Source organism: Diaporthe amygdali (genome assembly GCF_026229845.1).
Source record: "Diaporthe amygdali strain CAA958 chromosome Unknown NODE_3_length_2959817_cov_65_330692, whole genome shotgun sequence".
Classification (NCBI taxonomy): Eukaryota; Fungi; Ascomycota; class Sordariomycetes; order Diaporthales; family Diaporthaceae; genus Diaporthe; species Diaporthe amygdali.
Genome location: NW_026517023.1, coordinates 521,025 through 535,458, shown reverse-complemented (window position 1 = coordinate 535,458; position 14,434 = coordinate 521,025). Strand labels below are relative to the sequence as shown.

At 51.3% G+C, this 14,434-nt stretch overlaps 6 protein-coding genes across 6 annotated transcripts; 5 read left to right on the top strand and 1 right to left on the bottom strand.

The window, feature by feature from the left end:
• Positions 1 to 89: 89 nt before the first annotated feature.
• On the top strand, positions 90 to 2,000 carry J7T55_002558 (Pisatin demethylase; the record flags this gene model as incomplete). Its single annotated transcript, XM_053137643.1, has 4 exons — positions 90 to 104; positions 341 to 1,591; positions 1,668 to 1,733; positions 1,809 to 2,000. The coding sequence occupies 4 exons, from the start codon at positions 90 to 92 to the stop codon at positions 1,998 to 2,000; spliced, it is 1,524 nt and encodes a 507-aa protein (XP_052998428.1).
• A 1,180-nt stretch (positions 2,001 to 3,180) lies between these two features.
• On the top strand, positions 3,181 to 4,414 carry J7T55_002557 (uncharacterized protein; the record flags this gene model as incomplete). Its single annotated transcript, XM_053137642.1, has 3 exons — positions 3,181 to 3,956; positions 4,001 to 4,040; positions 4,103 to 4,414. The coding sequence occupies 3 exons, from the start codon at positions 3,181 to 3,183 to the stop codon at positions 4,412 to 4,414; spliced, it is 1,128 nt and encodes a 375-aa protein (XP_052998427.1).
• Positions 4,415 to 5,276: 862 nt separating this feature from the next.
• On the top strand, positions 5,277 to 6,124 carry J7T55_002556 (uncharacterized protein; the record flags this gene model as incomplete). Its single annotated transcript, XM_053137641.1, has 2 exons — positions 5,277 to 5,302; positions 5,620 to 6,124. 2 exons carry the CDS (start codon positions 5,277 to 5,279, stop codon positions 6,122 to 6,124), a joined length of 531 nt encoding a protein of 176 aa, XP_052998426.1.
• An 835-nt stretch (positions 6,125 to 6,959) lies between these two features.
• J7T55_002555 (uncharacterized protein) lies at positions 6,960 to 8,896 on the bottom strand (the record flags this gene model as incomplete). The annotated part of the gene is made up of 4 exons (XM_053137640.1): positions 6,960 to 7,474; positions 7,535 to 8,248; positions 8,399 to 8,598; positions 8,814 to 8,896. 4 exons carry the CDS (start codon positions 8,894 to 8,896, stop codon positions 6,960 to 6,962), a joined length of 1,512 nt encoding a protein of 503 aa, XP_052998425.1.
• A 67-nt stretch (positions 8,897 to 8,963) lies between these two features.
• Positions 8,964 to 10,780, top strand: J7T55_002554 (uncharacterized protein; the record flags this gene model as incomplete). Its single annotated transcript, XM_053137639.1, has 7 exons — positions 8,964 to 9,150; positions 9,372 to 9,808; positions 9,871 to 10,034; positions 10,090 to 10,198; positions 10,255 to 10,296; positions 10,353 to 10,516; positions 10,582 to 10,780. 7 exons carry the CDS (start codon positions 8,964 to 8,966, stop codon positions 10,778 to 10,780), a joined length of 1,302 nt encoding a protein of 433 aa, XP_052998424.1.
• A 66-nt stretch (positions 10,781 to 10,846) lies between these two features.
• J7T55_002553 (heterokaryon incompatibility protein) lies at positions 10,847 to 14,427 on the top strand (the record flags this gene model as incomplete). The annotated part of the gene is made up of 8 exons (XM_053137638.1): positions 10,847 to 10,853; positions 10,952 to 11,005; positions 11,230 to 11,253; positions 11,495 to 12,396; positions 12,511 to 12,834; positions 12,885 to 13,380; positions 14,113 to 14,150; positions 14,221 to 14,427. The coding sequence occupies 8 exons, from the start codon at positions 10,847 to 10,849 to the stop codon at positions 14,425 to 14,427; spliced, it is 2,052 nt and encodes a 683-aa protein (XP_052998423.1).
• Between the last annotated feature and the right edge of the window lie 7 nt (positions 14,428 to 14,434).

Here is a 14,434-nt window from a genome sequence, read left to right as displayed (position 1 = left end):
AGCGCTGCGGAGTCCTCTCTCGCAGAGCCAATGGCCTTGTAGATAATCAGATGACTCCATAAACTTAGTGAACCAACCAACCAGCCAACATGACCATTGCGCAAGTAAGACCACAATCATGGAGGCCGAGGCTCCTGAAAATTGGACCCTGGACGACTAGGTGCCCGATAAGCAAAGCAACTCCTGATACATAGCGCTTATTACCTATAAAAGGTACCAGCGATAACCTCGCTCCATCCTGCGCTTGGGTCGCTGCGCTTTACTCACTCCGTCGTATTCGCTACCATACGTGCAATTCTCAGATGCTGGGCTTTTGTGGCATGTAGTCATGTCGAACAAGACGCTCTCCGGCACAAGCCTCCATGGGCCCCAAGCTGCCCTGTCTTGGAGCAGCGGGCCAGCCGCCTTGGCTATCGGCTCGGTAGTCCTACTCATCACCATCATCATCTACCGTCGATACTTCTCCCCGCTCAGAGACATCCCAGGCCCGTTCTGGGCATCTTTCTCGAGGCTCTGGCACCTGTGGATCACGATCAATGGCAACCAGAACGAGCAGCTGACCCAGGCACACGAAAAGTACGGGCACTTCGTCCGCCTGGCCAACAATGAGGTGAGCGTGAGCCACCCTGACGCCATCCGGAGGGTGCTTCTGGCACCCCTAGAGAAAGGTGACATGTACAAGATGAGCACGTTTCCGGATTGGCGCTTCCAGAACCCCATGTCCATTACCGACCCGAAGCGCAAGGTAGAGCTGTCGAAGCAGTTCGCCTCCGGCTACACGTTGACCAATGCCCTCAAGTCCGAGGAGGCCATCAACGGCCTTGTGGAGAATCTGCTCGGCTGGATGGACGGCTACGCCGCCTCGGGGAAGGCCATGGACCTGGACCACTACATCACCTTCATGACCTTCGACCTGCTCGGGGAGGTCCTCTTCAGCAAGCCGTTCGGGTATCTCGCCGCAGGGGCGGACATCGGCGGCAGCATCGCCACCAACGCCAAGCTCATCGCCGTGCACGCACTCGTCTCGCACTTCAGGGGCATCCAGCTGGCAGCCCTTAACCCGGTGACCACCAAGCTGCTGCCGTGGGGCCACCTTTTCAACACAGCCTTCGGCGCACTGGAGGAGCGCCGCGCCAACCCGGACGCGCGCTTCGACGTCGTGGCGCACTGGCTCAAGACCTCGGCCGACCACCCGGAGCGCCTCACTGACAAGGACATCCTCGCCAACACCGTGGCCAACGTGGGCGCCGGCTCGGACACCATCTCGTGCGCCGCCCAGAGCTTCCTGTATCACATGGCGCGGCACCCGGCGCTTTGGGCGAGGGCCCGGGATGAGATCCTGGCGGCCCGGGAGGCCGAGGGGAGCTGCGGCTCCAAAGTCATCGACTACAACGACGCCGCCAGCCTGCCCTTCTTCCAGGCCTGCCTCAAGGAGTCGCTGAGGATCCACAACCCTGTACCTATGGGCCTGCCGCGCGTGGCGCCCAAGGGAGGCCTGACCATTGGGGGCAGGACGCTTCCCGCAGGCACCACCGTCTCGGTCAGCCCGTGGATCATTCACCACTCCAAGGAGATTTGGGGACCTGATGCGGTACGGGTTACCTCCAATATGGACCGTTCATGCGAATGCGAGTAAGACACATGACTGACATTGCCCTATCAACCAGCTCGAGTTCAACCCCGACAGATGGCTCGGCCCGGATGCCGCTCACCTCGACAAGTATTGGTGCCCGGTAAGTCTCCGAGCTGCTGTTCTTTCTGCACGCTTGCCTCAGGAACCTGTGGGCTAATAACAGCTGTGTTTCCAGTTTGGTGCGGGCTACATGTCTTGTCCAGGCCAGCACTATGCCAAGATGGAGCTGTCCAAAATACTGTCGACGATCGTCCGCGACTATGACCTTCGTCTCGTCGACCCTGGCAAACCCTGGAAGTGGCGAGCCTTTTTCACGATGGTTCCCTACGACTGGCCTGTCTATGTCAGCAAGCGCCCGTCTGCTTAGATGGCTCTCAGGTACCGCTCATGACGATCATGACGATCATGCTCCGGATGACTGTTGGCCTTGCGGTGGGCGAGTTGCAAGAGGCTTGTCGTCCTTCAAGTAGACTTGAGCCGCGAGTTGAATCATACTCGCTTCCTCTTCCTCTTGTATCGTTCATGTTCAGTTACGAGTATAAGAAGTTGAATTCATTGCCGTACACCACGAGCTCGCCAAGGGAAGTGATTGAGGTTTATTATACGCGATTAGGCTGTATCACATGATCTGTTATAGACTGAGTGATAAGTCGGTTGGGCTTAGCTAATAATTGAACAATAATATTCTTAATAAATATTTCCCTCAAGCCCAATTTCTCTATAAAGCCGACTATAGGAAGAGAATTGGGACATCAGCCTTAAGGCATGCAGGTATTTATGTGAGTTAAATAACTTCATAAGCGTTTACCACTGTATGAAGCAACCGCATACGCCTTCGGATGTATACGGATTAAGAACGAAACTACCGAAATAACTTAAATCCACTAATGTCAACTTATATAAGCTTCTAGATAAGGAGCTATCCACACTAAATTCTAACAGTAAATCATATACTAAAATACAAAATAATATTACTATATATTAGTATAACTATAATTCAATATAATTACCTTTTCATATATTTCAATCGTTTTTTGTTGCCACAATTGCTCATGCTGCCCTGTCATTGTCATGCGCTTTTTGAATGTAGGACATGGTGCAGGCACCGTAACAGCACCCTTCATCTCAGTGGACAATGCTAGTCTTAGTGTCACACCATACGACCCGCTCTCCGCATCGACTCTATGCCAGCCAGTTACCTTTGCAGTTCTTGTAAAGCGCATTGGCTGGTGTCACTAGGACCAGATCAACCTCTATTGAGCAAGATTGGACCGTTTCTATGCTGTGTGAGCCGAGAGACGCACCTCGGGAGCAAGCATCCAATTTTGGTGCTTGTCCATCCTCCTGCATGTCATCTTGGTATCTATGTGGGAAGCGGGGTTGAGAAACGTCCCACAAGAAAGAGTTTGGTTGCAGACCGCGGAATGTCTGAATGCATCGTGCCTCTGATGTCCTTCCTTCCGTAACAATGTTCAGATACGACACCTTCATTACTGCCGAAATTATACAACGTTAAACACAAACCGGAGACATCAAAAGCATGAACTATGGGTCGGAGCGACTTCTGGTCCAAGGTCTTCAACAAGAAGACATCCAAGAGCCTGAAAACAACGGCCAAGCGGGTTAAGACACAGCTTGAATGGGCTATCCCAGGCCTTCGAGTGGTCAATGCTGTCAATACTGTGTGGAAAGCTACTGAGGTCGCTGGTAACGTTTCTAGTGCCGCGCAGACAGTGAATGAGGCTATTCCAGAGGTCGTTCTTGCCGGAAAATCCATCGCAAGCAGCGCCAGTAAAGCAGCTTACGCCGCAGCGTTTACATCTGTCATCTCGACAGTGGGTACATTCGGTGGATTGGCCATCGCTTACCAAGGCACTCAAGCTCTCAACCGGATCGCACGGGACTTGAACAACATTAGCCGAAGCACTGTGGCGCACATCGGCCTAACTGCCCCACGCGAGTTTGCTCAGAACGTATGCGATTTCATCAATGAAAAGATGCATATGCATCCTGACAAAGGCAGAACAGAGCATGCTTTCTTCGTCTACCACCCCGACACAGACTGGACTTCTCCATTCGCCGATATTCTCTGGAACGGAGGACTTCACGATCGCGAAGGAAGATACCGGGGTCGAACCAGCAATCTTGACTTCGCAACGATAATGATGTTACAAACACTCGAGAGGGAGGAGGAGCCCGGGAAGAAACTTAAACTGCATCTGATCATCCCCGCCTATAGGCTTCTCCTTATTGAAGAACCAATTCGCCTCCCCGAGGCCTTGGGCGAGCTGAGGATACATGGAAAGATACACGACAGTACGGAGTACGTGTGGATCAATCTACCACAGGAGCAAGCGTCATGCCTAGATGGGGTCGGAAGACTGCAGCGCGAGACGACCTGGTTAGAGTGGGTTTCTTCATGGCTGCCAGGAACAACACATGACTCGGACTCAAAACGACGAGATCTAGGATCTCCCCCCTCAGACTCAGACGATGAGGGATATGCATCCGACAGGGCCACGATCGGCAGCAGTGACAGCATTGGTCAAGATGACCGAAACAGATATGCACGAAACTCAAGGGGATGGAGTCATCATGGACATGAAAGAAGCCACAGACAGAACGCTCCAGGCACTGGGCACAGGAGACGAGAAGACAACAGGACCAGATCTACGAGAAGCAGACGAGACGACTGAAGGGATTGGATACAACGTCGCCAACAATCCGAAAATGAGGGATCGAAATGTTTTTTCCAGCGATGGTGGCATATTCGTCCACTAAACATGTTTATTATCATACTACTAGACCCGCCCGACCAGCTAATTTCGTGTTATTATTATCACGTAACATCAGTAAATTTATATACTCTAATTGAGTCAATTGATGACGGGTATGATAACCTCGTCATTAGTGACTAGTGTGTTGATAGATAAAATGCTAAGTGTATACTGCTTGGCACGTGGAGATGGGTAGCTTCTCTTGAATCTAGCGATCCAAAGGGCTGGTTTATCACGTCGTTTGTGCAAGCTGCCTATTCTCTCGCAAGCTGAGCTAGAGAATCTGGTCTACTGGGAGATTGAGCGATCAAGTTTATTCTGAAATATGAAAAGATGGATCATGAAATATGATTATTAATTAAAAAAAAGGGTTTTTTGAAATGTTATTGTAATATTTAATTTTTTTTTATTCGATTTACCGTTCTTAATAGTGATTCAAGTAATATTCATAACTGGCTGTTCTGCAATCACCTCACCTAGAGCTAAGTAACATCGTCAATGTGACGCTCTCAAGCCTAAATGTAGAGCATCTCTCGGGTCATGATTAGAGTCTGACCAGCTCGAATCACATCTATAAGTACCAAGTCGAGATGAGTTTTCGATATCTGGAAGCAGAGAGGATTGTCATGGGTTCCGGTGAACAAATCTGCGCGGGCGAAATCCAACACTGCTGGTCCGGCCTTGTGACGAGTTCGTTTGTGGTCCCACAACGCGAAACATCGCGATTACTTGAATGATGCGCATGGAATGTTTGCTCCCGTGATACGGCCACTTCGCTCTCAAAACTCGTAGCATGCAATCCAGTGAAGTCATATTGAGTCAGCGTAAACCAGACTTTGTCCAGTGACACCGTGTGTCGTTTCGTCATGACTGAGATCTGGCCTTTCTTACCGTATGTATATAAAGCCATCTCTTCAATTTCCTTACCAAGAAGGCTTGTGTGAAAATTCCTTGGCTTGTGTGAAAATTCCTTGACACACAGGTTATCATTGTTGCTTGCCAATTGTCGTCGAAAGCCCAGCCTTCCTTCATTCAAGTCGAGGACGATATTCTCTAGCGAACTCACTGATATGGTCAGCATACCGGCAAACTGCTCGACTGAGGGCTCGAACGAAGATCGGCGATGTGAAACCGATTTACTCCGTGCTATCATGGATAGTCTGGCAGTTCTCAGTGAGCCAACCGTAATTGACGATGTAGAGTTTTTAGGCTCAACTGCCACCGCGACATCATTTTCAACCTTTACCGTAGGCATGACCACCGCCACTACCACTACCACCGATGCAACTTGGACTTTGTCTCCCGATTCATCCTCAACCGAAGAGGCCGGAGACTCAATCACCATCACGTGGGTAACATTCACTACAATAACGGCAACAGTCAACCCAACCACCACGACTTGGACAACAGTATCCCCAACCACTACAGCGTGGGAAATACTGTCCTCAACTACCACAGCGTGGGAAACAGTGTCACCAACTACCACGCAGTGGAAGACCGTGTCCCCAACCACTACGACTTGGGCAACAGCATCTTCAACCAGCACCACGTGGACAACAGCGTCCCCGACCACCACGGCGTGGAACACCGTGTCGGGGAGACCTCACACCATCAAAAAGACTTGGACGACGATCGTGACCTCGCCTACAACTACAACAACAACGGTCACTCCATCCCCTACACTGGAAAGCTCACTGACGAGCACGTCTTTTGAGACGCTGCCTTCTGCACGTAAGTCACCGCGAATCCCTCCTAGACGTTTTGACTCCATCAAGGTACTAACTCCGGTAGTTAGTTCCCACTGAGAAGAGTGTGGTACCCGGCCTCAACAATGGGGCCTTTGCTGGTATAATAGTCGGAATTGTTTCCCTGGTCGCCATTTCAATTTGTCTCTTTCTTGGGCTTCGCCATTTTCGATCAAAGAAAAAGGTGGTCGCGGTAGAACGTCAAGCCCAAGGCTGAGACGATGATCAAGGAAAGAACCAGTGAAATACGCCTATGATATCAATTGTTCTGGATATTCGAAGCTAGTCAGCAGTTTGCATTATTGAGACAGAGGATATGAAGCCTGCAGATCTCGGTGGAGGCGGCCAGATGGGATTCTCCTGAAGTGGCTGTTTAGGGGGCTTGAAATATTGACGGTCTTCACATGGGACAGCGGGTTGTGTATATTTTCTAGCTGTAATTAAGTCAGAATTTCTAAGTTATTTTTGGTATGCTCTTGCCTTGAAAGATCGGAGACCCCATCAGCTGATCTGTCTACGGATACTGTGTTTTGGAGTGACATCTTGGGATGCATAGCTGAGGGCAGGTTGTCAACACACGAGCTTGAGCAGTCGAGCAGGCTGCGTCTCTCTGCTCAGGCACATGGAATTTATGGCCAGCGACCCGGCAATACCCTAGTAGACGCGACGCTCTGAGACAATGCATTACCCCGACGAGAGGGAACCGTCATGGGGGGTAATCATGGCATAGAATCGCCCAGGCAGGGCTGAAAGTAGTCCAAGTTGCTAAGCATAGGCTCAATCTCCTTTACTTATAATTATCTACTAATCATCGAACTCTATACTCACATTAGCCCGCCTGAGGCTGCCCTTGACAGCCTCCTCGACGTCTTTCAGCTCATCACGTATGAACTCCTCGAGCTCGATCTTGACACCCACAGCGGTGTCGTCTACTCTAAAGTCGACCCTGCTTTCGATGTCATCGCTGACCACTTGGATCTCCTCGGACAGCTTTTCTAGCTCTTCAGCCATGTTCTCGTCAAGTCCGTCGACTTTTTGTTTCAACTCATCGACCTGGCCCCTCAGCTCGCTCATTTTTGAATTCAGCTCGTCGGAAAGTTTGTGCTGAGCTTCTTGGTTCTCGCGTTGCAAACGGTCGTACCTGCTGTCCAAGTGCGTGGTTAGTCTGTCCTCCAAAGCACGCAAGGCCTGCTCCGTCTTGGCTTGCTGCTCGGCCATGAGTTTCCTGCAGATAGTCTCTACGGCCAGTAAGGATGCAGTGGGATCGGCGGCTGGGCTACTCAACCGCCGCTTCTTGCTCGATGGCCCCGGATCTGACCCTGTGTCGCGTCAGCTCCTTGAGAACGCAAGCTGGCTCATGGGAGCATTATTAGTCTTACCCTGCCAGAGGGGTGCCATCGGCGGAGGGGCCTCCAACTCGTCATATGACGGAGGAGGCAAGTCTGTCCCATCACCCGCGGGTGCAGAACTGGTCTCAGCAGCTCTTGTCGCGACTTGCTTGCCCCCGAGGCCTCCATACAAAGAGGAGAGGTCCGCGTGTCCACTATAACTGTACTCGCTGTACACGGCTTGGCTGATTGCCGTGTGCTGAGCTTCTGAGATGACGCCATGCTTAACATAGATAGAAAATTCGCGTCGCATGGCAAGGTCTCTCGTAGAGTTGACAACACCGGCCCGAGCCTTGTTGGATGGCCGCAGCCGGAACGGAGGACCGATCAAGGCCACGGGCCGTTTCAACCTTATGTCGAGGCGATTTGCTTTTGAAGCCGCCAGTTCTGGATGGAGGCCTCGGGAAGTAATCGTCTTGATGTCTTCAGGTCCGATATGTAGGTACAGCGGTGTCTTATTACTTGAGTCGCGGTGAATCTGGACGACGACCCGCAGCCTTAAAGAAACAGATTTGGCCATCGAATCGAAGTTCAAGTCGAGAGACACTGGAGTGGTGTAGATGGTGTCGCCAAGTTGGATCATCTGAGCATCGGCCCCAGCCCATTCGACGAGTACGGGAAAGTCATCAAGACGGAGGACGGCGTCATCGGGACTACGCTCGACCGACCCAGTCGTTGGAGGTTGCGCCATCGCGTAGTAGACTCCTGTGAACAAAGAGAGAATGAAGTTAGCAGCAAGTCGTCGCCCAAGTAAGGCTGACAGGTTTACGCATCCATCAGTTCAACAGCAGGTGACTAGAAGTTGAACCCCTGTGTCGGCAGTGACCTGTGCACTCGACACAGGATCCCACCCACCCAGGCTTTTCTTGCAGTCGGAGGAGCAGCCTTGACTCTGTTTTCGGGAGAAAGTCCGTTGTGAAAGAGGTCGCGCGACCAGACCATGCACGATCGAATGCGTCGAGGGAGTTGTCCACGCCGCCTTGGCCTGAAGGACACCCCAAGGAACACGGGCTTCGCAGTCCAGCAGAAACTTCTCCGGGGAGAAGACGTTGTCCCTAAGCCCAAGCCGTGCCACCAAAGATGTAGACAGGGTTTGCAACCACTGCTGAGTCGATGATGGGCAGCAGCCTGTCGCCTGGCAAAGGGTGCGAGGTGCCTGTGCCCCTTGAGGGTATTACCGCAGGGGTGCGATGCGGTTTTTGACCTTCGGCTGTACGCAGCACAGCAGCCTAATGATGTAGGCGCTTATGGACAAGATCCCGAGAGGTACCCGAAGTGATGGCTGAAGTTGCGTTGGTGTGCTGATGTGTTGATTGAATGTGGTGGAGATGAGGTGAGTGCACAGGCAGTCATTGTTACGCGCCCAGCTCAAGATTGGACGTTGGGAAGCGGAGCGTAATCACGTGGTGTCGTCTCCAGAATGGGAGTTTGGAAAATTGGGGAGGCTGGGGTAGTCCTAACCCTGATGGCCCAGGTTCCCGCAATGCACCCTCCCTCCCCCTTAGCGCCACACCGGGTGTTAACACTACTTGGGCACTCTTATACCATCGTCGCTTTCACTATCTGGCCTTATCCTCTTTCACATTTGATCAGCCTCCAGGTCTTGAGTGAGTCAAAATTCATGCAGAAAGGCTGCCACGAATAAGGCTGTATGAATTGTGATCTCCCCAAGGCCTGGTGGACAATCCGTGATGTCGTTACTGCCCGATGCCTTGCACTGACCTTCAGACGGAACACATGTAATTGAGAAGCCGGTTTCCATTAGAGTTTCGGCCCCTGAGTTGCATCAATTTAGACTTTTGTAATTGGTGATCTCCCATAACACAAGCCGGGCGAGCCGATGGCAATGCAGTGCTCAATGAGCCCGGCAACTACAGCCAGAACGGCGCAAAACGCCAGACAACAGACTTAACGATGGAGGCTCAACGGACTATCCTAGTAGTCGGCGCAACGGGCAAACAGGGTAGGAGCACTATCAAATACCTGCTGGATCCCGATCAGCAAGCACCGCAGGGCACCAAGTTCAAAGTACTGGCCCTCACACGAGACACCTCGTCACCATCTGCGCGTCAACTACTCGAACGGAACAAACAGCACGCGAGCAGGATTGATCTTGTGCAGGGAGATCTTGAAAAGCCCGAAAGCATCCGTAAGATCTTCCAGAATGCTGCGTCACCAGACGGTCATGGAATATGGGGTGTCTTCGTTGCGCTGGCTTATCCCGGACTGGGTGAGAGCGCGGCTGGAGAGATCAGGCAAGGAAAGGTAAGGCTTCTGCTAACGACCTACGCTACTCGCCCCATACGTGTTGAAATTTACTCGTGTAGTTGTTGGCCGATCTTGCCCTCGAGTTCCGTGTTGAGGTGTTCGTGTACTCGAGTGCGATCCAGGTTGGCCCCACAGAGGATGACCATCTTGATAATTCGCACCGTGCAAAGCCGCAAATTGAGGACTATTGCAAAGAGCTGGGTTCGCAAGGAATGAACTGGATGTTAGTCTGCGGATATCGTTTTCGGTGAAAGCTTTCTGCTGATGAGACATCTTAGCATCATTCGGCCTGGCTTTTTCATGGAAAACTTTGACGGCCTCGTGGGAGCCCTCGCAGTCAGCGTTATGCGGGCTGGGCTGGGCAAAGATACCACTTTAAATCTCGTTGTGAGTCTCACTCGGATGACGTAAAGTCTAGTCTCTATGTTGCTAAATCTCACAAGGCATCTGACGATATTGGGAGAGTTGCCGCGGGAGTATTGAGGGTCAGTACCTGCCGCAACACAAACAATTGGAGATACCTCTGCTGACCAGGACATAGCACCACGACAAATATCTGTGCAAGACATTATCCATCACATCTGAAGCAGCGACCATGGAGAGCATCTCAGAATCGTACAAAAGAGCCACTGGGCGACCTATTCCCGCCGCTCCTACTTTGGTGGGAAAGGCGTTGCTGAAACTAAATGCCGCCACTCAGAACCTGTAAGTCCTGAATTAAATTTCAGGCATGCTACTTGGAGCATGGCACACTAACAGTTCTCCCCCAGAATGATAGAAATGAAACGTGCTCATGAAGCTCGTGCGAATGGACAAGAGAATGGTCTGGAATCCGAGATCGAGTTGGCTCGATCAGTCTGCAAGCTGCAGACCTTTTACGAATGGAAGTCCAGCAAGAAAGACCATACTACCACGGATCAAAATTGGAACAAGGTTTCATTGGCGAAGCTCATCACCGGCCGGTCATGAAACATGGGTACCATCTTATTACAACGGTTTGCATACAAGTTGGTTCGACCTGACCAGTCTTATACGATGCTGAGTTCGTAGTCTGAAATGCTCTATGGGCCCAACGGGATTTGCGAAAATCAGTCCATCTGGATTCAAGCATGTTCTGGATGTCATTGACCACGTGAACAGAACAACGGAACGACTCCAGGGAAGGTTGGTATCCGAGGACGATTGATTGGGTCGGTAGGTTCTAAAAAGTGAAATTGCCGTCTTTGGGCGCGCCTTGAGTCTAAAGAACCAGTCTGTGAGTTTAAGACAGCTTGTTGTGGGGCTGATGGATACGAAAGTCATATCATTTGTTATTTCTTCAAATGTTCAATGGAATCCATATCAATGAACGGGCGGGATGCGGTCAAGGAAGATCCCTGCATCTCGTATAACATTGAAATAACACCATGGTCGGATAGAGCGAGCGAGGTACGTTGACCCAGGTGAGCGCAGCCATACAATCCTGGTATGGTGTCACGTGATATGCTTCCCCTCCTAATATGATGGATACCAGGCTTCTGGCCTGCTAACGTATTTTCCTACCCTGTGGGCTTGTATGGGTCATATCAATGATCTGACCAACTTGCGGCGGCCTGAACCATGTCCAGCATATTGCATCGCATTCGGGGTATATTCTCACCGCCCGCTCGCTATTTATGTGCGTTGGATGCTGACAGTCGGCAGGGAGTCTGTACCTGCACTCCGCGCAGGATATTTCATGTTACTCGCCGCTCGAGTCGGACGAGATTCGGACACTCGTCATCGAGGCTGGCCAAGGCGATGAGCAGCTGCGAGGCTCCTTGGAGCGGCACAAACTCGGTGATCTGGACAGGCCATATACAGCCCTATCGTATGTCTGGGGCAGCCCGAAGCGGAATGCGGTCCTTCATCTGGGCGATGACGGGAAGCGAGTCAAGATCACTGAGAATGCCGAAGCGCTCTTGCGGAATCTGCGTAGGCCAGACGAGTCCCGCAGAGTATGGATAGACGGTGTGTGTATCAATCAGGATGATCTGACCGAGAGGAGTCACCAGGTATCCTTGATGCACGCGATTTACTCGGGTGCATCTAATGTGCTTGTCTGGCTGGGCGAGTCGGATAAGCACACTCGCAGTGTATTTGAGTTTTTCAAAATCATGCACGAGCGTTATGACTCTGGGAAGGCATGTGAAAAACAGGCGGAGGATTTGAGCTCTTGTCCGGAGGGGGACAGCGCTGAATCTACCAAGGCGAGTGGCGAGGCGCCACAGTCCCCTGACCTCGATGAGCACAAACAGGACGACTTTGCCAGAATTCAAGCCTTTACAGGGCGACCGTGGTTCTCTCGTGCCTGGACGTTCCAGGAGGCATGTCTGTCGCCTGACACAATTATCCGATGCGGGACACATGAGTTGGCTTGGCAGGTGTTCGTCTCTGCCACACTTTATCTTGTTTCTCGCGGCATGGCCCGTGTTCTCGGCTCAACGAGTGACACTATCGTTGCTCTCGCCCATTTCGCGGCTGCGAGCTCCTCCCGCCAGGTGCCTTACCTCTCGGTGATTCTCCCCTTGACGCGCAATCTTCAATCCACCGATGGCCGGGACAAGGTATTCTCGTTGTTGGGAATGGTAGAGAAGGAGGGTTTGCCACCTATCCGCACTTCATACAAACTTCCACTCAATATTGTATACTCGACCGCTGCCAAGGCAACTATAGTGTAGGAAGGAGGCTTCTCGGTGCTGTCGAGTGTTGACGGTCCTGCTCGGGACACGAGTCTGCCGTCCTGGGCACCGGATTGGCGGATTCCGAGACGCACCGCCTTGTTGCACGGCTACGACTGGCCTTCTCCAACCCATCGATACGAGATCAACAAGGGTGCGCCGTTTGAAAATAAGATACCAGACGACGTGGGCTCTGATCCATTGATTCTGGTTGTCAAAGCAGCGCGCATAGATAAGGTTGTCAGGGTCTGCAATCCGAAGCCATTGCTCGATTACATCGCAAAGGCACCAGTTCCGACATCTACGGCTGCGGTCGACCCAGGCGTGGAGATTTGGTACAGAGGTGTGGAAAGATTTTGAACAAGTTGTCCAAGCAACTCGGCCTCGCAACGTACTATGGCCAGACAAGAAGTGATGACTATGTTGGCAACATCGCCCAGGCCCTGCTTAAAACACTTACAGCTGACCGTGGTGGAGTCGGAGAGGAGGGAATGGGAACATGGGTGGACGAAGAACACCTGGTCGGTATGAGCATGTTCGTGCCAAATTACCGGTGGTGGAGCAGTGGCCTTGACGGCGGCTCCTCTGCTACTCCAACGGAACCTGAAATAGCCATTAAGCGTCTCATCACAGCTATGTACACGTTTCTTAACGGCAGAGTCATCTTCAAGACTGAAAACAGGCTTATCGGAATCGTCAGCAGTGGGGCCCAAGTAGGGGATGAGGTTTGGAATCTTGTTGGAGGCTATACTCCCTTTGTGCTAAGGCAGAAGGATACATCGAAGAAAAGATGGGCCCTAGTGGGCGAGACTTATGTGCATGGTATCATGCGAGGGGGTCTCTGGAAGCCTGAGATAGAGGTCAAGGAAGGTCATTCGGTTTACCCCATTCCACTCAGAACAGAGGGAAACAAGCTAGACTTTGAGGATATACATTTAGTTTGAGTGTCATTATATTGAGGAGATAGACATAAATTCACACTTTGGAGTCATGATCGAACGACTGGCTCAATCTTACTCCTCTAGCTGAAGATAGAGAAGGCTATGACAGTTTGTACAATACACCATGATCAATTATTTTCCTGATATTGCTGAAATGTATTATGCTGTAAATTGTCTCCGGGAATTCCATATTACTTTCCAAAATACGGTTTCCTCATCGAATGGTAGTCACAGACTACCATTAAGCTCGAATTCACAGGTTGTGTGAAATGGATACTACGCCCTCAGGCCAACATCAGTGGCATTGGAAATATGATATGATGCACGTCGAAATTTCAAGTGAAGAAGAGACAAATGCCTGAAGTGGATGTTGCACTGTAAATTCAACCAGCAGTCTTCAAGATTAAAGCTTGTGGTCTTCTACTTCGAGCTGTCTAATACAACCTTTTCTTATGGGACGAAGTTGAAAATTAGCAAGGACTCTCGCTGTCTTCCTCGTTTTCTTTTCCTCAGCGGATGTTACTTTAGTTCCAAGACCGATGTCAGCGAAAGCCCTCCTAACCTTGGTCTCAGCCGAAATGCTAACGTGAGACTCCAGGAGATACCATACACCTGAGGATCATGAACTAGTCATGCGAAGAATTGCGTTGTTGGCGTTTAGAGTTGGCGTGGCTGCCGCCAGAACTCTCATATATCCGGGTATGCCTCCCTCTACCTCTCGGGCGTACCAGCATTGACTATCCTCGTGAGATAGGGTTGCCTCATGTAGCTCGACGATCTCGCGGCTGTCCCATACACCTTCCCTCCTGTTCAGCGAACGGAGGAGATTGAGAGCACGGGACCGAATTTGAGCATTGGTCGCAAGGGTCGTGATCAAAGACAGGCCCGAGACGAGATCACCCTCAACAGCATACGTGGGACATCCCATGGCTATGAAGGGCTTGGCCAAATTTTCCGCCTCGTCAAGGAATGCTGAAAAAGAG